The sequence below is a fragment of the Zootoca vivipara genome, chromosome 3, assembly GCF_965207765.1.
Source record: "Zootoca vivipara chromosome 3, rZooViv2.hap1.1, whole genome shotgun sequence".
NCBI classification, from domain to species: domain Eukaryota; kingdom Metazoa; phylum Chordata; class Lepidosauria; order Squamata; family Lacertidae; genus Zootoca; species Zootoca vivipara.
The window spans coordinates 51,281,604-51,298,208 of record NC_142586.1 but is presented as its reverse complement, the minus strand read 5'-3'; the positions used below and the strand labels follow the sequence as shown (position 1 = coordinate 51,298,208).

Genomic DNA, 16,605 nt, shown 5'->3' with positions numbered 1-16,605 from the left:
TGCATGATATACAGCTCCTTTCCATAGCACTGCCCACTACTACACAGGGAAAATATGAGAAAAGGATAAAGGGTGGGTGGTGGGGATTTGTTTCCTACCTGTTAGCTGCATATTTTCAGTGTTCCCCATGGAGAAAGGATTCAGACCAGAGGGCACGCCACTGTGCTGATTGGTTGACAGAGGGAAATAGGCTTGCTCCACTAGGCATTCATTTTTCACTGAAGCATCACTGGAAAGTGTGCCAGCCTTGTTGCGGTTTGCTAGGAAGCAAGAACTCGGGGATGCAGTAAAAGCAGCTTTACTGGCATCTGGAAAAATAAGACAGGATCCACAACGTGTGAAATAAGAGTATGCACTGCTGTGTGCGTATACTGCTATATATTTATATGAATTGTGAAAATGTAAGAATGGGTTGATCATTCAGGGACGCTTCTTAAATATCTGCTGTGAAAGAGCACACACTTGAAGTGCACGGTGGGAAGTGTTAAGCGAGATTTTTCCCTTGAGAGGAGATGAATGAGCAACCCTGTGTCTTTGGGACTCAGGCATATCCATAGCTGTCAAGTTCTCCCTTTTTTAAAGGGAAATTCCCTTATGCTGAATAGGCTTCCTCGTGAGAAAAGGGAAAACTTGACAGCTATGGGCATATCACCATAGAATCATAGAATTGTAGAGCTGGAAGGGATCACTAGGATCATCTAGCCCAATCCCCTGCAATGCAGGAATCTTTTCCCCAATGTGGGACTTGAACCCACAACCCTGAGATTATGAGTCACATGCTCTACCGACGCAGCTATACAGCTATTGGTGAACCAGAGAGGATTGTGCACAGTAATCAAACATAATAGGAACAGAGTAGTTGGAGAATATAAACCGGTTAGGTATGTTTAAAAAGAATCCTATCACTTGGTACCTGAATATTTTTTAAAGTACTCTTTTACATACCATACAGTACTTTTTCAGGGTTTACAATGGGTACCTATTCTCCTCAGAGTATTATTTAAAGGCTCAATATATCCAAGAGATAGCCTTCTTCTCTAAGACCAGCTAGGGTTTTCTCGAAGGTTACCTTTCTTGATTCATCATCCCCTTGCCATTTCCAATGGGGAAGTCCAGGAAACATGGAAAGAGGCCTATAAAACTTTGATTGGTAAAAAAACCTATAGGCTGATTTCATTATTAAACAATGACTACAAATTGTTTGCAGATTGAAAAAAATTCTAAAAGATTTTATTCATCATGATCAATCTGGTTTCCTTCCAGGCAGACAAATTAAAGACAATATTAGAAATGTATCGAATATTATACAATACCTGGAATTGAGAAATGAGAAAAAGCAGCATTAATGTTTATAGATGGAGAAAAAGCATTTGATAATGTTTCTTGGAGCTTCATGAGGAAGGTGATGGAGGAGATGGGGTTTGGAGTAAATTTTAATAGGGGAATGCAAGCTGTTTATTCAGAACAAAATGCAAAATAATTGTAAATCGGGTGATAACAGATAAATGCAATATCCAAAAAGGAACAAGACAAGGATGTCCATTGTCACCGCTGTTGTTCGTTCTGGTACTGGAAGTTCTGACAAGAAGGATAAGAGGAGATAGAGAAGTAGTAGGAATAAAAGTAAAGAAAAATGAGCATAAACTGAAAGCATTCGCGGATGATTTGGTAATAACTGTGGAAGATCCAAAAAATTCTCTTCCAAAAGTAATGAATATAATACAAGAGTCTGGTCAAGTGGCAGGATTCAAGTTAAATAAAAGCAAAATAAAATTGTTATTTAAAAAACCCTTAAAGAATCGGAAAGGAAAGAAATAATAGAGATGGTAGGGATAGAAGCATACAAAAAAGTAGAGTATCTAGGAGTATGGATAACAGCAAAAAAATACAGGTAAACATTTTTAAAGATAATTATGAAAAAAACTTGGCATGAAGTTAAAAGAAATTTGGAAATATGGAATAGGATGAATCTCTCTCTAATGGGAAGAATTGCAATTATAAAAATGAATGTACTTCCAAGGATGTTATTTCTCTTCCAAACTATTCCAGTAATAACAGGGAATGCATGCTTCAAAGAATGCCCCCCCCAAAAGGAACAAGGGGGGGAGCAATACGTTTTAATTTTAGTTTAGTTTTATAACTGCACAGTCCTATGCCTGCCTGCTCAAAACATTGTGGACATTGAGTTCAGTGAGACTTATGTCCCAATAAGTGTGTTTAAGATTGTAGCCTTAATATATCATCCATCTCAAGAGAAATTTAAATAAACAAATCACCCTGCCAATGTTAGGTATGGAAGAATAATTATTTAAATATGTCAAAACAACCAATTGGCTTGGCTACCAATGCCTAACCGCAAATAAGTGTGAACATCACCAAAGCTTCAGAACTCCCAGGGTTATAAACTACCAATCCTAGTTACCCAGATTCTTCATATACTTGTCCAACAGATTCTGGAGTTCTTGTTCTTTGTCGTTGTTAAACTGGGTCTCCATGGCAAGCAAGATGTATTCGTCTAAAAGCATGCGGACCAAATGAAATGAACCTTTGCAGGGGGAGAAAAGAGGAGAGAGAGTGTATGTCATAAAGTTATCTTGGTGACCATCTCTCAACACTCTACGAGAAGCAAATGAAACAAACAAATAATTGTTGGACTTTCAATGACCTGCTAAGACCAACAAGAAGCAGTGCTTAACTGCTCACTCTAATCTTGCTCTGCACTGGCCCGCCTAGCTCAATATGTTGACTGTCCTGTAGGTTATTTGGCCACTAATGACATCAAAGTACAACACTGATGAAAGTGAGATATGCTTTATAGTTGAAGAGGGCATACATTAGAGTAAGATAAAACTGACTTCTGTAGACAGAGCCCAGGTTTGCTATATTTCCGTTTCCCTTATACTAAATAACATGAAAGTAGTTGGCAGAGTCTTGCTAGCAGGCTTCTGTGGAATGAGAGTAAGAAAATGAGCACATTGTCATGAAATCTTGACTTAACATCACTTTTAAGATCTAATTCCCAGCAGTGGCTAGGGGCTCTATGAGATGATAGAGCTGTCATTAAAAAAACCAAAAACAATCATTTATTCCTGGTAGGGATTGAAGGATCTATCAAGATTGGTTCTCTCCGTTTCCCATTTCTCCAATCTTAAATTCAGTTCTCCAGTTTTGGAGCAATTTTCAGTTTAAAAGTATGAAAAATTCATCAGCAATTTCTTCTTATAAACATGTTTATTCACAGTTTTTACTAACGTACAAGCAATTTTCCTTAACATGATTTATTTTTGTATTTTATGTATTATTTGTATTCTTTTCACTAATATATTCATTTTTGTGTATACATTACATGTATTTTATGCACCCAAATATATGCATTTTTTTTTAAACGCTAGTGTGTTGCAGAACTGAATCACAACATTCAGGTAAGTTTGAATTTTGAAGGGTAAATGAATTGAGTTTCTCCATCCCTAACTCCAGGGTTTATATAAGAATTATAAAGGAAAAATTGCCTGTGAACATGAAGAGAATAAAATGCTCTCTGAGGTGAAATCAACTCTTCTCTATACACTTAGGTATATAGAGAATGACTGAGGCCCATCTTGGCTGTGAGTCCTGGGAGACCTGCTGCCTGCCTTGCAGGCCTTTTCCCACCTGGACTGGGAGGGTGGGGCTCTGACTGACTCCAGCTACAAAAGGGTGTTGCTTATGGCTATTCACAGGGGCTTGTTGCTGTTGATAATTCTTTGTATCTTTATTTTGTATCTTATTATTTATATGGAAATTGTTCAATTGGGTTGTGTAACATTTGATGTTTTGTTTATTATTTATGACTACTTTTGCTATTTTGTAGTTATTTTTGGATATGTTGCAAGCCACCTTGAGCATGGTTTTAACAAATAAAATGGTTGATTGAGTGACTGGACATAGAAAAAACACAGTATATGGTTTGTGTACAAAAGGTGACAGGTTTCTCCAGATAGGGTTGGAAAATCCTCTTGCCTAAACCCCCGGAAAGCCCCGGGCAGTCATTGTAGACAATACTCAGCTATATGAACCAATAGTCTGACTCAGTCTAAGACAACTTCCTATATACACATATGTAGATAGGGAGGGACAGGGGCATAGGAAGGGGGCGGGGGGCAGCCCCAGGTTCCACTCTGGGGGTGGGGGTGACAAGATGGCCCCTGCCCCCCCCAGCTATAGAGCGGCCAAGGGTGCGTGCAGTCCATATGGGCAGTCTGGGCTGCCGCTCTCACGTGGCATCCTTATGGGCTGCTTCTCGCACGGCGACCATACGGCTGACGCACGCTTACACGACAGCCCGTACAGCCGCCGTCGCGAGTGCCATTCCGTACAGACTGCGCATGTGCAGCATTCTGTGCTGAGTGCGCACACGTGGGATGCAGCACATGCGCAGTCTGTACGGGGTGCGCTGCCCCGGGTGCTGGAGACGTTTCCTCCGCCACTGGGGAGGGACTTCTGTATGAGAGGTTGTGAGCACAAATTCCAGACAAAGCTTAGTCCCATCAGCTCTCATGTAGAAATTTAACATGGCATGAATCCTGGCATCTGTGCCTTTTAATGGAATAAATACAAACCCATTGCCAAAAAGCAATAACATAAGTACGCCAACAAAAACATCAAGAAAAACTTGCTTCTAGTTACATGGAGGTAAGAGAAAATCACTCAGCATCTCAACAACAAAATCACCTTTTCCTCTAAAATTAAAAGAACCAATTATATAAACCACACAGATAAAGACAAAAGTTTGGTTGGAGCCAGGGCCTACCAGAGCCTAACATTAGAATTTATTTTTAATGCCATGGCTCAGTCCTAGAAAAGTAATGTAAGAACCACTGGCCATGTGCAGAAAATACTTCTCATCACTGAGTAATCCCAACTAGTCTCTATATGCCTGGATTAGAGAGGACTTCTGTTTGGCTTCTGGGAAAATAGGCTTGTCTGTGTGACTTTGAGACTGCCTAAATGGACGTCCCACCTCATTTCATTTGGCGGGGGCCCCTGGTTACACCTTGCCATAACTTAAATAGGAAAACAAAGAATTTGAATAAAATCAGATACCAAAACTTGATGCGTTGTTCAAAGTGAGAGTGTGCATTACTCGAGCTCCAAAAAAGCTCCATTTGAGAAGAAAGTCTTGTGCCCTCTTCTTTAGGGATCGACCATTCTGCTTACTTGCCTAAACAAAATGGCAGGGAGGTGGGGGTGGGGTGGGGAGAGAGAGACAGAGAAAAGAAATGAAAACCAAATCCACATATAGTGGAAACTAGAACATACCCGTCCTGCTGTGCAGTGCAGTATTTCTGGAGGCCAAAGCCCATGCATCTTGCTTGTAGTGAGCTTGCTTGAAGACTGTGTGTTATCTATCACAGTTAACTACTGGCTTTATCAAAAACCAGTTATTGTTAGTATAGACCAGGGGGCGACAACATTGTTGCCCTCTGGATGTTGTTGGACTCCCATCAGTCCCAACCAGTAAGGAGCCTATGGTCAAGGATTATGGGAGGTGTCATTCAAAACATCTGGAGGGTACCATGGTGCCTGTGCCTCATACAGGCCATAGTTTTGTAACCTACTGTTGCAAGGTGAACATCAGTCAAGAGAGTTTTCACTTGATGTTGGGAGAAAACAATGTTTTCTAAGAAGTGGAGAGCACAATCCAGGCCCCAGACTAAGGACCTTCAAGGCTGTGATCTTACACACGTTTATCCCACTGAGCACAGAGGGATTTGCTTCTGAGTAAACCCCACTGCATCATTAAGGCTGCAAGAGCCTAAGCCAGGCTTCCTCAACCTCGGCCCTCCAGATGTTTCTGGCCTAGAACTCCCATGAACCCTAGCTAGCAGGACCAGTGGTCAGGGATGATGGGAACTGTGCTCTCAAAACATCTGGAGGGCTGAGGTTGAGGAAGCCTGGCCTAAGCACTTTTACACTCCATTCTAAATAATGGTTGCAGCATCACTGATGCACCTGCAGAGACACTTAATAGATATCAGGGCCTGCTTCTGTCTCTTGTCATGCATGCACGCATACACACATACATAATTTTATTTGTATGCTACCTTTCCACAGTTCAAATCAAGCTCAAGGAGGCTTACAACATGAAAAAATACGCAACTACAACATAACAAAAGCAGTCATAAACAATAAACAAAACATTTAAAAATACAAAACCAACCCGAATAAATCACAACAAAATCAAGATACAAAAGACCAACAGCAACAACCCCTGCCCAGCAAAACCCCACAATACCCATGCAAGAAAATGTGCTATCAATCTGTCAGTCCTTTCTGTGTCCAGGTGTTGAAAGACCCTCTGACACAGCCTCCCTTGCCAGGACCCAGCAGCAGCAGCTTGTGGTAACATTACGAGCTGCCCCTTTTTCAATCAGCAAACAAAAGGAAGCCATTTGGTGTGACGGAGAGAGGCCCTGCACTTTTAACTGAACAGAAGGTAGAGGGCAATGGAAGGATTACGTGTTCTGTAAATCATTACCTCTTACTCAGCTAATCTTGATTCATACAGTAAATTGTTCAGCATTTTTTTCCAGACGTGGGAGGAAAACACTGGAAACTATACCTGTTTGCCCTAGAACAATGTTCTGCAACAGATGCTGAATGGTGGATAGTTCCACCCCTCCCTTGCTTCCTCTGTTTAACAGTGATTATCTAAAGATTAGCTAAACAGAGCTGAGAATACCATTTTACTCTGCAATATTTCAATTCGTTCTTGAATCAGAGGGCTTAATGATCATTTGAATTGTATAGTGGTAGTGTATGGATTTCGAGGCCTAAAGGTCTTCTCACAAAGTACAGGTGTACCTCATTCACCCTTATGAGGATAGTGGTGCAACTGCACTCGGCCCACCCCCCTGCTGCTGTTGCCCTCCTCTGGCCATAGGGCTGAAGTTGGGTTTCCCCCCCTCCTGCCCCTGCAGCCAGGGAGGCCTGATTTAATAGACTACAGTATAGTGCAAACATACATTTTATATGCACTGGGAGACACACAAAGAATTGGGTGACTTGCTTCATTGAAATATTTGGTCTGGAACCAAACCTGCAATATCTCTGAGGTATGCCTTACTTATTTCTATCAAGCTGAAGCCTAACAATACATTGGATTTAGTTCAGATGTAATAGTCCCAGTCCAACAAACTGCTACCTTGTGTGCCCTCATTCTCTGTGTTGTAATTCATTTTTGGTTTGTTAAACCACAGTATCCCATTGTATCTCCACCCCCAGGAAATGGAAGGTGCCAGTTGGGTACCACCAGAGGGAAAGATGCTGATCATAGGATGAATGGACTTTATCAGGAACAATTTGATTTCATTTGGGGCTTACCTTGATAACCCTTTGCTCAACCACAGTATCCAGCCATTCAATAAAGGACTCCACAGTGCCATTCTTCTTTAAAAGGTCCTTCAGTTCTTGAAACACTGTAATAGAGTCATCTACCATGTAAAAAGGAAAACATGTAGTTGCATTCTACTCTGAACAGGAGAGAAAGCCACTCACCAGTCATTGATAGTTTTGGAGCATGTAAAGGAAAGGAAAATGAAGAATTAGAGCAGCAGAGGTGAAATGAGAAGATAGCACCTGGAGTTCATCAAAATAAAGTCCATTGAATTGAATGGGCCTATTTTGAGTATGCCTTAGCTGGAAACAACCCAGTAGCTTTAGCTGTTGCTTAGTGTACGCCCTTATAGCAATTTTGAGAAACGCAGGAATAAAATACCATAAACTCTTGATGGTTTAGTTACAGGTAGGTAGCCGTGTTGGTCTGAGTCGAAGCAAAATAAAAAAATTCCTTCAGTAGCACCTTAAAGACCAACTAAGTTTATATTTTGGTATGAGCTTTCGTGTGCATGGTATCTGAAGAAGTGTGCATGCACACGAAAGCTCATACCAAAATATAAACTTAGTTGGTCTTTAAGGTGCTACTGAAGGATTTTTTTTATCTTGATGGTTTAGTTGTACCCAGTCTTATACCAGCTACCCTGACTAAGTAGACTTTAATGCCTCATCCACTTTGGCATGTAGTCTCCAGAGGGTTTTTAACATGTCAATGTGACCTTCAGGCCAAAAATGGCTAGGGCACTCCTCTTGATTTAGAGCAATCTACCTCAGCAGTAAATGGTGGGGCTACATGCACCCTGTAGAATTTTTCTCCTGTGGATTAGCCAGTCTTTTCCTGTCTCACAGCAATGATAAAGCTATGCAAGCAGAACAGAAGAATGGAGTAAAAAAGAAGAAGAGGAAAAGAAATGGCACTGAAAATGTAAACGTGTCTTAAAAAGGAAAAAAAACATAACTTTAAAAAAGGAAACAAAAACCTGTTCATAAACTCTGAAACTTATTATTCCTTAGTGAAATGCTTTTAACGACAAATATCACAGAGTGTAGCCAGACAAAAGGAAAAATTAGCCAAGTCATCATAACAAGCAATCACCAGAGATAAAATCAGCATGCCAATGATCCTGTAATGATTTCAGCAAAAGTCTGAAATATCAAAAGTGGAGATTTTTTTCAAAAATCAAAAGCTGATTTTTTCAAATAATACAATCAGTTGCCTCTGTCACATTCCCAAACCCAAACAGGTTCTTCAGTATCAGTGGCCACCATGTGCATGGAATGAGAAAGAGCTCCTCCCAACATTAAAGTGAACTAAGAAGCTCTTGCCTTCCATGCAGCTTCAGGCCTCTGTAGTAAACATCTGCAGGTTAAGGCCTATTTTCACACATGAGACATAAATCACCTTAGATTTAAGCTGCTGGATAAAGCAAAATTAAACCAATATTGCCTGGGAATCATATGGTTTTTCTTCTGACTTCTCTTGGACATTATTAACATCATTATTAGTGTTTCTTTCTCGCAAGCATGGCCAAACCTGGCCCTCCATTTGTTTGGGGACTACAATTCCCATCATCCCTGACCACTGGTCCTGTTAGCTAGGGATGATGGGAGTTGTAGTCCCAAAACATCTGGAGAGCCAAGTTTAAAGCATTTCTATACCACTTAAGATTTCAAAAATCTCTTTAAGTGGTGAAACGATTCTTACAGGACAGAAAAGGTTTAAATGTGATTTTTAATGTAACATATTTTAAAAGAAATTTCCTGGGTGTGGGGAAGAGCAATGATTCCTCCCTTGACCAGCAACTTACATTCGATGTAGCCCTCTCCCTCAGAAACCATGCTTCCTGAGACTGTGAGCAATGCCTGGGATCCAATGCTGTACAGATCTACTTTCTCAATATCAGCAACCATAGCGTTCACTATATGTTGATCAAAAAGAGCTGGTCGAGCAATCTGTGAATAGGCAACAGGGAGGGGGGGAACTATGCTGAAAATGCTAATAGAGATGGCACTACTGTTTCTCTTTATGTTTATGTTCAGAAGACCATACAGAATCATTATTATTATTATTATTATTATTATTATTATTATTATTACCCTCCTTAATGTTTTCTGACATAGAAAAAAATGGAATGAATACTGAAATAGCAAGCACAGTTCTTATAACTGGTGTCTTCTCAGTTTCAGATGCAGTTTTAGATTTCAGTTTTAGATTTACCTGAGCTAAGTGCAGAAAGGAGGTTTGACGCTTCAGTGAAGATACAAATCTTCGTGCTATGGGTAATTTCTTTCTTGCAAGGTCTTCAGGTAGATTTTCTAGTGATGAAACAATCCAGTGTTCCCAGTTTTTAGCAAAATTTCTTATATCAGCCAACAAACTAATGAAAAGGAAAATAGCAGATTGGAATCAACTTCTGTATTGATTTTTGTCATAATCAGGAACGGCTGAACCAAAATGCTGGACAATCTAAGTTGCATACTTGATAAACCAACACAAGCCAGATTTGTTGCTCGAGGTCTCAAAAGCCACGTGGCCCAAACTCAAGACAATTGCATTTGCAAAAAATTCCACAAGACTAGCAACACCGTGGGAAGCAATGACAAGTGTCACATGGTGTTATTATGCGCCAGCACAACAAGATGGGTCAAATCTACTGTCCCAGCAGCCCAGCTGCTATTGCCTGACATGGCAAAGTGGCAATGTGAAATGAGTTTTGGCTTTAGCTAAAGTAACATTTGCCACTGCAATCCTATCCAATCAAAATATATTAAGCCTTCAACCATACTTGATACTGCATTAAACAACAGGGAATGAAACAACACAAAACAATTCAGCCTAAACAAATATATCCAACAGACACCTTTTAGAAACCCCAAATTAATACTGTATGCCACTGTATAGATCAGGGGGTGTCAACCTGGTTCCTACCACCCACTAATGGGCATTTCAGGATTCTAGGTGGGTGGTAGGGGGCTCTACGGCACAAGCTGAATCCTCCTTCCATTGAGCACTGGTGGGCGGTAAGGAAATTTTACCATCAAGAAAGATGCATTAGTGGGTTGTAGGTATAAAAATGTTGACTATCCCTTGTATAGATAATGAACACTGAGACATCTGTTTAGGAAGGGAAGGCTGAATGCGATTTTTCCTTAGCTAGCAAAGCTGAAAGTGCTAACTCTTTGTTTTATGCTATGTGTACAGTCCAAATCTAGCGAGGGGGAACTTGTGTACAGTCCTGTCTGCTGATGGCGGAGTTTCAGCATAAGGAACCACTCACATCCTGCCCTTTTGTACATAGAGAATTTGATTGCCTTTGCTGGACGAGAACAAATAAATGCAACTGAAATTAGCAAGTGAAACATAGCTGTCCGTCAAGCTGCTCCCTGTTCAACTACAATAATTCACATCGTTAGGTGTCGAAAGATCAACTTTTTTTTTAAAAAAGGTAATTCCTCCCCCCTTTCCATATCAGTTATCAAAATGTCCACCTTTATTATTCAATCAACATCATCTTATGCAACTAATTGCTCACCTTTCTGGCATTTCTTGCATAGTTGCAGGGATGAGTACATCTGTAAGGACCTTGAACAAAATGGCAGGAAAATGAAAAGTTCTCGAACATCAAGACATTTCCATGTACCGGTAGGAGGAATAAACTGGTGCTTACTAAAGCTTCCTTAAAATTGCCTTGTCTACACTTAAGAGACCCTTTCAACAACCATTAAAAGTTAACGGACTAAAGAGTTTGTAGAAACTTTAACACTCCACTTCACTCTCCATCAACCATTCCACTATAGGTGGTACAAAGGTACCTCGAAAGATTCCATCAACGGTGTCTCTGAAAATTTTTACACATCACCTGGGAAAACAGGCGAACTAATATCAGTGTACTGGAAGAAGCAAAGTGTTGAAGCAATGATTCTTCAACATCAACTTCGTTGGACTGGTCATGTTGTACGGATGCCTGATGATCATCTGCCAAAGCAACTACTCTATTCCAAACTTAAAAGTGGAAAGCGTAATGCTGGTGGTCAACAAAAGAGGTTTAAAGACTGTCTCAAGGCAAATCTTTAAAAATGTAGTATAAACACTGACGACTGGGAAACACTGGCCTGCGAGCGCTCCAGTTGGAGAAGAGCCTTTACCAAATGTGTCATGGGCTTTAAAGAATCTCGATCTCAGGACGCAAGGAAGAAACGTGCTAAGAGGAAGGCACACTTGGCAAATCCACACCATGATCAACTCCCGCTCGGGAACCAATGTGAAAGGACGTGCGGATCCAGAATTGGGCTCTACAGTCACTTATGGACTCATTGTTAAAACCGTGTTTATGGAAGACAATCTTACTTGGCTACGAGTGATCGCCAAAGAAGAAGAAGAGAAAGAAGAAGAAGAAGAGAAAGAAGAAGAAGAAGAAGAAGAAGGAGGAGGAGGAGGAGGAGGAGGAGGAGGAGGAGGAGGAGGAGGTACTCCTGATAAAAAATTAGGAAGGAACCCTGGCACTCCTGTTTTCTATCTGCAGGGATTTTAATTATTTTTGTATGGAGGAGTATTCAGTCATATGAACCCTGTATAGAGACTGAAGCAGCTCCTCACTTCAGTGAAGACTTAGCTTGGGACAAGATTTCCATACTCCACTTTAGTTAACACGTAACACACCTTGTATAGTATTGAGTCGCAAACACAGAAGATGTCAATGATCACAGGGTTTTCAAGCAGGGGGAGGAGGTGGTCGGGCATTCCTTGCCAAAAATGTAATAGGAAATGTTGGATCTATGGAAGAGCAAGGAGAGCACAGATATGAATGATATGATGGCCATGATCTTGTACAGGTAAGTGCTAGGTGCGTACTCAAGTGAGCCTTACCTCTTCAAAGTTTCCATTAATGGCGTTGTCGAGAACACACTGACAATGGGTTTTGTACATCATGATAAGGGTATCTACCTATTTTAGGAATAAAAATAAAAAATGAAATGAAATGAAATTCAGAGACATAGGAAGCCAACTTATACTGTCAATCCATTGGTCCTTCAATCTCAGTATTGTTGACACCGAGTGCCACAAATTCTCCCTGGTTTCAGGCAGGAATGCTTCCCAGTCTTACCCGGAGATGCCAGGGACTGAACCTGGAACCTTCTGCATGCAGAGCATGTGTTCTACCACTGAGCTATGACCCTTCACACAAACTTTCACCTCTTCTACAGGAATTTAGTAAGTATCATTGTGCATTTTTGCACTAACTGTGAAAGCTGATATAATACAACACAATACTGTAATAATGTATGGAATTGAGCATTGCACTTAATATATATATCGGGCGAGGCGATCACTTAGTTGCTAATTTATTTGATTTACCATTTATGTAAGATTTTCAAAGTGCCTTTGGAAGCCTCAATTGCCCTCACAGCAAACCTATCCAACTATCATAAGCACATATGACATTGCCTTCTACTGAATCAGACCATTGGTCCATCTATTGCTAGCACTGAGTGGCAGGATCTCTCATGGGCTTCAAACACAAATCTTTCGCATGGAGATAAACGACTTAAGAAGGCCAAAGAGTGATTTGTCATGGCTAAGCCATGATTTCAATCCAGCACTCTCCACTGCAACACTCAGGCTGGAGCTAAAGCTTTGCCATGCTCTGTCCTTCTGCTTCTTGATGTAACACAGAATAGAGTTATAAGTATACAGCAATAGCGTTTAACATGCCAAGATAAACTGTCCAATCAAAAGACCAGAAAGTGACTATCATTTGAAGCTGAACATTCCAAGTTGGGTTCTCCTGTTAAAATTCAAGTGCTGATTTCTGACTTTGATCTCCAAAATGGGCATTTTGGTAATTGAATGTTATACATCATCTTGCTGCAATGGTTGATCTGGACCACCCAATCAAATAGAATCATGAAGATTTTGTCAAAGCTATAAAATTATTTTAAATGCTAATTTGCCTGGCATATGCAGATTGTATCTTCTACAACAAGGACATGTTGTATGCTTTAGGTAGAGCACCTTTCCAAGCTAAAGTGTCTCCATAGAATCCAGTGTCTACATTTTCATGGACTCCTGTGGGATCCAAAGCATATATCAGGCTTTTAATGAAGATTGGGAAAGTCTGGGAGATCCCAATGATCAAACGGACAATAAGCCAAAATTGTGAAATTTTCGGTGAGACTGTTCATAAAGGTCTGCATTTTACCTGTGATTGTTCACAACGGTCTACAAAGAAATGAACCCAATCTGCTAGCTGAAATGCCCAGTGCTCTTTTCTGTCATGTAAACTCCACATGTACATAATTTAAAAATAATCAGTAAGTACAAGTTTGCTATCTTCTGTTCATTGACAAAACTAGGCAGGAGGAAAAATCCACTTCATAATTTGCCCCAATCGTTTGCCCCTATCTTATCAGTGCTAAATTAATCCATTGGCATTTGGAATGGATAGTTCTCCTAACTATTTCTTTGTTTTGCCCTTCTTAAGGCAAATACCACCTGTTTGTAAAATATTAGGCAAGTTAATATGTAAATAATTTAACCACTTTCCACCGGAGAGCCAGTTAAAAGGAGATAATAGAGGTTTGCTCCCACTATAAATCAGTCAAGTTTGTTTGTTTATAGACATTTCTACTTGTTTCATGTCACTACTACTGTGAAGCCTTCAAGGGAAGAGACAGAATAAAAAGGAGCTGATTTAGTTCAATATATTATCACTTTACATTTTTACCTTGTCTTTGGAGATGCACCCATCCAGTACAAGGTGTTGGGCGCTGGGGAATTCTGGAAGGAGAGTCCCAGTTTTGGAGCTCAGTGAGTATTTCCGAGTGAATCCGCCCTATAAGATGGAAAACAATATTACATCTTCACGCCAACAACCAGCTGCAATTTTAGCAGGATAAAAGTTGGCCATACTAATCGGCATAAATTTACTGATCAGAATTATGAAGCTAGCATTATGTTTTTGTTCTGATCAGTATTTTGGTTTTATATTTAGATTCCATATTTTTTATTGAAAGTATGTCTGTCTCTCTTATTGATTTGTACTTCAGATTTGGTTTCTTTTAATAGTTTCTACTTTGCAAACCACTTAAAGATTGCTTATATTAAGTGGTGAATAAATCAATTAAATTAATAATAAATCTATGCATACGAAGACTAAATCAGAAAAATATATATGGTGGTGCTTTAGCACATAGCAACACACACACACACAGAGAGAGAGAGAGAGAGAGAGGGAGGGAGGGAGGGAGGGAGAGAGGGAGGGAGAGAGGGAGAGAGGGAGAGAGAAAGTTCCCCACCTGCCTACTGTATGTTTGTACACTAACCCTAAGCATTAAAAGGACAGAAGGAAAAGGAAAAGGGGAAAAGATTTTCTAAAAAAGCTGGATGCTTCTTCCTGAAATGATTCCAAAAACTGTGTTTTCTCCTTGTTGCCGCCTTTTTCATACCTGCCCTTTAAATTTTTTGCATTATATTTTAATTTGTTTTTCTTCCTCTCTGTGTTTTTTTTAATAAAAGACTTTGAAACTGAAACAAAGTACTTTCCACAGCTAGGAAACTCATATTCTCAGGGTAAATGACCATAATCTGTATATTATGTGTAAATTATTCATTTTGTAGCTTTTGCAGACGTTTTAATTTGTAAGAGAGATTTGGGTGGGATCAGAGGTGGAAGGATTGAGAGTCATAGAGGGAGGCTCCCTTTGATTTCTGGGCCCTTAGCAGATGCTGGGATACAACATTTGTATGGAGTGTCGGGAACTACGGTATGTGTTGGTAACTACTGAAAGCTAAATTTATTTGGATCCCATATTTTTGATCCTACAGTTTACAACATGGATCCAGGTGCACAGAATGTGAATAACGGCAAAACACTGAAGAAGTGCAAATATTAGTCTGTCTTGAACATTGCATCCCTTTATTTTTATTCCAGTGACCACAGCTTTTGAATTTGTTATATATTGGCTTCTCAGAATTAGCATGCTGGGTGAGACAAGCCAGGCCATCTAACTAAGCAGCGTGTCCATGACCAGTCTCAGGATTCAAGGATGATATTCAATGGATGTTTGAAATCAGAAATTCCCAAACTGTTGTCTGTGAACCATCAGTGGTCCACAAGCTTCATTCAGGTGGTCCATGGCATGTCTGTGGATTTGTGGTCTAAGACAGGAGATGGCACATCCATCACATTAAATATTTTCTATTTTATTTTTAATGGTTTATTATTGCTTCATTTACTTCTTATATTGTGTTTTATTGTGTTGCATGGAATTCAAATTGTAATGCCATAAAATGCAATATAAAAGAAATAAATGAAGATCTAAAAATACCACATTACAATTGCTACGAGAGGTGGAAAAATCAGGATGTGGTCTACCAAGACCCTCAGCAATTTTCAAGTGGTCCATAGGGGTAAAGATTGGGGAACCATTGTTTTAGATTTTCAACAATTTAAGGTAAAATAAAGTGAGCAAGGATAGAAATATAGTCAGGCTGCACCTCACCTAAGAATCAGGCTACACAAACACAGATAAAGAGCTAAATGAATGAAGTGATGTGTGCTCACATTCTGTATTGACACAAACATTAGGTGGTTTAAAAGATTGTCATGAGTCAATATGACTGCAGTTGAACAATTACCTATCAGCATTTGGTGACTGTTTTTTAAAATAAATAAATAAATAACAAGAGTAAGTTGGGAAACATCATGATGCAAGTACCCATCAAACATACAAAAAAGGGGGGGCAAGGGGACCTGAGGGAGGAGGTGTGGTGTGTGGGTTTGTGTTGAATGCAGAGAAAACATTGGCATGTTGAGTTCCAATAATGAATCTGGAGACTTGGGTCTCAGCCGCACATTTGCCATGGGTGTCTTTCACTTCGAAGGAACTTGTAAGCCCGCTTAACGTGAGAGTCCATGACAGCAATTATTTGTGGTGGCTCAATTAATCACAGAGTCTTGAATGGCACAGTAAATGCTTTAGATAAAGGAGTTTGCTGATACTGCTGCCTTCTCGGTGGGTGAGGGGAGCCAACCATTTGCAAATCTGTGTACCGCAGTGTAGCAAAAAACATTGTAGACAGAGGCTTGGGAAAGTTCTGGCTATAATCAATTAAAATAATGTAATGAACATCATTAACTGTAGTTCTGTAAAATATTCCTACTTTATGTTACCAGGGGGACATGTTGCTAAACAATCTAAAATTTTGTTCCTCCCAAAACTGGGGGGGGG

The 16,605-nt window shown here is 40.0% G+C and overlaps 1 protein-coding gene across 1 annotated transcript in view; it reads right to left on the bottom strand.

The window, feature by feature from the left end:
* RFX6 (regulatory factor X6) overlaps positions 1–16,605 on the bottom strand; it is a 31,261-nt gene that overhangs the window by 5,409 nt on the left and 9,247 nt on the right. The window contains exons 7-16 of the mRNA XM_035110587.3: positions 14,100–14,207; positions 12,242–12,319; positions 12,035–12,148; positions 10,908–10,957; positions 9,593–9,752; positions 9,183–9,327; positions 7,363–7,472; positions 5,083–5,200; positions 2,423–2,545; positions 99–308 (exon numbers count right to left, since the gene is read on the bottom strand). Coding sequence (XP_034966478.1) covers positions 99–308; positions 2,423–2,545; positions 5,083–5,200; positions 7,363–7,472; positions 9,183–9,327; positions 9,593–9,752; positions 10,908–10,957; positions 12,035–12,148; positions 12,242–12,319; positions 14,100–14,207 — 1,216 coding nt within the window. The remainder of the gene's footprint in view (positions 1–98; positions 309–2,422; positions 2,546–5,082; positions 5,201–7,362; positions 7,473–9,182; positions 9,328–9,592; positions 9,753–10,907; positions 10,958–12,034; positions 12,149–12,241; positions 12,320–14,099; positions 14,208–16,605) is intronic.